The 5308-nt window shown below is 58.9% G+C and overlaps 1 protein-coding gene across 1 annotated transcript; it reads left to right on the forward strand.

Annotated features, from left to right (window-relative positions):
- Window positions 1–747: 747 nt before the first annotated feature.
- On the forward strand, window positions 748–2965 carry LOC308072961 (uncharacterized protein; the record flags this gene model as incomplete). The annotated part of the gene is made up of 3 exons (XM_080410604.1): window positions 748–788; window positions 2072–2610; window positions 2769–2965. 3 exons carry the CDS (start codon window positions 748–750, stop codon window positions 2963–2965), a joined length of 777 nt encoding a protein of 258 aa, XP_080266730.1.
- Window positions 2966–5308: the final 2343 nt, after the last annotated feature.

Raw genomic sequence — 5308 nt, forward strand, 5'->3', positions numbered from 1 at the left:
ACAGCTTGGGGCTCACCCAGCTCTCTCCCTCTCCCTTCCCGGTGCACAGGACACCAGAAAGACGCACGGGAGCCCGCGTCACCCGCCTAACATCCATCAAGCTCCTGGAGAAGGAGCTGAGCCGCCGCCACGCCGTGAGTGTCTCTCTGCTCTGGGCCCTGTCCCCGAGCACTGCTCCTGCAGCCGAGCAGCAGACCCATGGCTGCTCACCTTCTTCCCCTCCTTCTCTCCCGCCCAGTGGAGGACAGTGCGCGCCAGGAGCCTGGAGAGGCTGATGGAGGCACAGGCAGAGGTGAGAATGGCTGCCTTGCACCTGCCTCTGGCTGTGCTGGGATGTGCAGCGAGTGGGGTGACCATGTGCAGGAGGGCGGGGGTTCCCACAGTACCGCTCCGCAGCAGAGGGGGTTGGGGAGACACCAGGAACGCTGGTACGTACTGGCTGGCTGGCGGAGCTGGGACGAAACCTGCCGCACGGGGCAGAGAGCCTGGGAGGGCAGAGGGTCCCAGCTCTGCCATGCTCAGGCTGCTGGCTCCGGGGGGCAGCTCGCCGCTGGCCCTTTCTGCTGCGGGGCTGCTGTCCAAGCGCAGCCTCATTCTTGGTTCTTGCAGGCTCATCCCAAGCAAGGGCCTGCGACGGCCCCATCTGCAAACGCAGGGGGACTTTGCCACGAGCCAGGTGAGTTTGGGAAAGCAAGGCAACCTCCTGCAATGGACTGAACTGTGCTCACTTGTCCCCTGAGTGTCGCCATGCAGGTTGGGCACTGCACGGGAGGACAACACCTGGACTGGCAAGGACACCTGCTGGAGAGCGGCCGCTGCATGAGCTTCTGCAGGACACAGAGCCTCTGCGGCTGCCCACAGCTTGCAGGAGGGCAGGGCAAGGGCTGGGACAGGCTGTCCTGGTGGCACACCAGCTCTCGGCAGCCTCCAAGCCACAGCTGCTGAGCCAAAGCCACGGTTCCAGCTGCTGGCTCCCTGCCTGTCCTGCCGCACTACACAGCATCGCGCTGCGGGCAGGACAGAGCAGGGCAGGGCAGGCTCTGGGACCGCTGGCCTGGGGTTCTCCGTTGATGGCGTCTTACTCTGTTTTCCTTTGCAGCAGGAGGGAGCAGCAGCAGCAGCAGCAGGAGGATGGGGCTGCCCTGGCCCTTTGCTCTACGGCGCACCCCGGCCGCTGCCCAGGCGCCAGGGCAGGCGGGCTCCGGCTGCAGCAGGGCGCTCTTTGGGCAGCCCCTGGCAGCCCTCTGTGGGGAGGACAACACGCTGCCCCGGCCCATCCAGGTAAGCCAGCCTGCACACGGGGTCCCCAGCCCCCCACTCAGTCCACAGGCAGTGTCCCCTGGCTCCAGGTACTGGGGAATTGGGCTCTCTGCCCATGGCTCACGCTTCTCTGCTCCCAGCCCCTTTGCAGGAGGACAGAGCCCAGTCTGGGGAAGAGCTCTGGCCACGGCCACCGCTGCTGCAGGGCAGCTCCTCAGCCAAGCCACTGTCCTGCATCTCTTGCAGGAGCTGCTGGCTGTCCTGCACCAGGAAGGACCGACGACGGAGGGGATATTCCGCAGAGCTGCCAGCGGCACGGAACTTCGGCAGCTACGCGAGGCCCTGGACCGCGGCACGGAAGTCGATGTGGGAAGCCAGCCTGCACTGCTGCTGGCCGTCATCTTGAAGGTGAGCGCTTCTGAGCTGCAGCTGGAGGAGCTGCTGGCTGGCCTGCAGCGTTCAAAGGCTCACCTGCAGCCCTTGGCATTGCAGGAATTCCTGCGAAGCATCCCCACCAAGCTCCTCGTCATCGACCTCTACGAGGACTGGATGGCAGCCATGGAGAGGGCCAGCAAGCAGGCCAAGGTGGAGGAGCTGAAAGCGTAAGTGTGGGCAGCAGCCTGCCTGGTGAGCAGGGACCGGGAGAGTTCTGGGACCTGCCTGCCAAGGCACGGGCTCCTCAGAAAGCTGTCTTTTCGGGCAGCTGCAAAGCTGTGCAACACAGCTGCTGGCTCCCACCCGCCTGGGGCCAGCTGCGGGGACGGCTGTGGGCACCCTCTGCTTCATCAGCCTTGTCTTCCTCTTCCCTCAGGGTGGCCGACAAGTTGCCTGTGGCCAATCTCCTCCTCCTGAAGCGGCTGATGGCCCTGCTGCAGCACATCGGCAACAACGCAGCCACCAGCAGAATGAGCTGCAGCAACCTGGCCATCTGCATCGGGCCCAACCTGCTGAGCCCACCCAACGAGGACCTGCTCCCGCTGCAGGCCATGCTGGCGGTGACCGAGAAGGTACGCCCTACCCAGCAGCCGGCTGCTGCCTTCCCGGCCCATCGGAGCTTGGCTGTTGAGAGGTCCCTGGCTGCCTCCTCCCTTGAGCCAGGGCTGGTGGGCTGGGTGCCTGGAAGAGCAACCCCCAGCCGCAGCCACCTGCGCAGACAAAGGGTCAGCAGCGGGAAAGGCTGCTTGACACGTCTGCAGGCACCTGGCTTGAGACCAAGGCTTTCATGTCTGCAGGTGAACGTGCTGGTGGAGTTCCTGATTGAAAACTGCGGGGACATCTTTGGGGGGGAGGTGGCCGGCCTCTCCCCTCCATCAGCCGAGGAGGTGCCAGCACCCATGGACAGGCGCACAGGTAGGAGGAGGGGCTGAGGCTTGTCACAGACACTGGGGCTTGGGATGCCAGAAACCTCAACCTTGAGGAGACAAGTGGTGTAGGGCTCGGCTGGGCTTTGCTTGAGATGTTCTTGACTTCCAAGAAGTCACGCTGCTGCACGTGCTTTTGCTTTCCAGAGCTGCGGTGCGAAGAGCAAAGTGGCCCTGCAGGCACAGCAGACACCCAGCGTCCAGCAAAAGCCTTTCTGGATGCAGCCGCCTCTCTGCTGGACATCGAAAGAGGAGCTGGGGGAGACACAGGGGCAGGGCCCAAAGCGGCAGAGGTACAGCAGCTCCACAGACACTGGGACAACATGTCTCAAGTGGGACAGTAATTTCCCAGGAGGCCAAGCAGCTGCTGGGCCTCCTCCTGGCAGCCGCTCTCTTGTGCCTTTGGGGCTCCTCCTCTCCCCCCAGAGTGGTATGTGTTAAGGAAAACTGGAAAGGCTGTTTCTGGAATGCACTTCATTAAGTATGATCTGCTTCATCAAACAAAACATACCTACAAAATACCCACAAAAGGACAGAAGGGAGAAGCTGTCACCTTGAGAGGGCTTTTGCTCAAATCCTACTCCGTCACAGCTTCATCAAGTCTAGGCTGCATTGGCTGGGCTGTGCAAAATGTGCACGATGCAAACCAGCATCTCCTCTGTAGAGCTAAGATGGCAATCTGGCAGTCAGGCCCTCACTACGCCAGGCCGTTACTTGCCACCCGTTACCTCCCAAATTTCTGGTTTAGGCACCTCCAGATTTGCCTCCAGGCACCCCCGAGGGCACGGCAGAGTCCCTGGCACGCCTGCCACAACTGACCAGCCTGCCCCAGGAAACCAGGTAGGAAGAGCTCCCCTTGCCTGACCTGAGAGCTCACTGCAGGGGCCTGGGGCTTTCCCCATCTCATCACGCTGTGGGATGGAAAGTTTTTCAGGATCCCACCAGGAGAAGGAAAACTCGAGGAAAAGAAAGAGAAAAGAAATCTGGGCAGAGGAGAGGGACAGCACAGCAGAAATAAAACGAAGAAGAGAGGAAGTCATTTTGCTGACCCAAACCTGAGAAAATGCAGGAAGCTGCAGCACGTCAGGAAGGCCAGGTGCGTACCAGGCGCTGCTGCCCATCTTTCCCAGCTCTGAACACGGCCCTAAGTCAGCCCAGCTGGCTGGCAAGGGCCGGCGAGGGCTGGTGCTGAGCAGGGTTTGGGATGAGCCCCACGGCAGCTCCCCAGGGGCTCCCCGTCGAGCCCTGCTGTGTGGCACAGGGACACTGTCAGCATCCCTGCGCACGCACAGCTCCCTAGGGACATCACCCCTGGGGAGAAGGCCCCTAGTGGAGGCCAGCAAGAGCTCTCCCTTCTGGGCCATGAGGAATTCCTCAGAAACAGCGTCCCCCAAAGAGGGGGGAACCAAATCCTGCCTCTTCCTGCCTCTGGGGGTTTATCAGAGCTTTCTGACTCTGTCCTTGCAGGTGCTGACTGATTTTCAACGGCTGAACCGCTGTGACTCCTGGGCCCTCGCAGCTGCTGTTGACAATAAAAGAATCTTTTCCCTCTCCTGACTGTGTCTGCCATAGGGTCTTCTGGAGTGGGGAGCTCTTGTGCTGGGAAGGACCCTGGGAAGGGGAGGAGTTTGGGATCGTCCCTTGCCCCAGCACCCTTTCCAGCGGGCATCGGGGCTGAGCTGAGGGGCTTTAGGAGGAAAAGCAAAGCACAGAGCCACACGGGAGGGTGGGGTTGGAAGGGACCCGTGGAGGTCCTCTGGGCCAAGCCCTCTGCTCCAGCACGCTCAGCTAGAGCAGGTTGCAGAGGACTGTGTGCCCTTGGCCTTTGAAGATCTGCAAGGACAGAGAGCCCACAACCTCCTCGGACAACCTTTGCCAGCATGGGACCACCCTGAGAGGGAACATTTGCCATTTCAATCTCTCCTTTCACTGTACCACATTCCAGAACAGCCATGACATGACCAGCTCAGGCTTGAAACCAAGTGCTGTGGCCGGCCTTCAGGGCCAGCAGGGACTGGGGGCCAGAGGGGAAGTGTTTTAGGGACGGACCGTGGGGGCCGGAGGGAGGGATTTGAGGGACGGACGCCGAGGAAGGACTCATCCCTGCAGCGATGGCTCAGGCCCAGGGCCTGTCTTAAGGTTCAGTCTTAGTGTTAGGTCTTAAGGTTATATCTTAGGGTTAAGTCTTAGGCTTCATTCTTAGGGTTAGGTTTTAAGGTTAAGTCTTAAAATTTATCTTAGGGATAAGTCTTTGGGTTAAGTCTTAATATTTAAGTGTTAAGGCTAAGCCTTAGGGTTAAGTCTTTAGGTCAAGTCTTAAGGTTAAGTCTTAAAGTTAACTCTTAAGTTTAAGACTTATGGATTGAGTCTTAGGGTTTAGTATGAAGTTTAATTCTTAAGTTTAAGTCTCAGGGTTAACTCTTAGAGTTAAGTCTTGGGCATAAGTCTTGGGTTAAGTCGTAAGGTTGTGTCTTAAGGTTCAGTCTTAATGTTAAGTCTTAAGGTTAAATCTTAGGGTTCAGTCTTAGGGTTAATTTTTATGGTGAAGTCTTAAGGTAAAATATTAGGGTTAAGTCTCAGGGTTGAGTCTTAAGGTTGAGTTTTCGGGTTAAGTCTTAGGATTATTTCTTACGTTTAAGTCTTAGGGTTATATGGTTATGTCAGGGTTAATTCTCAGGGTTAAGTCT

Source organism: Falco punctatus (assembly GCF_963210335.1).
Source record: "Falco punctatus genome assembly, chromosome: 14".
NCBI lineage: Eukaryota > Metazoa > Chordata > Aves > Falconiformes > Falconidae > Falco > Falco punctatus.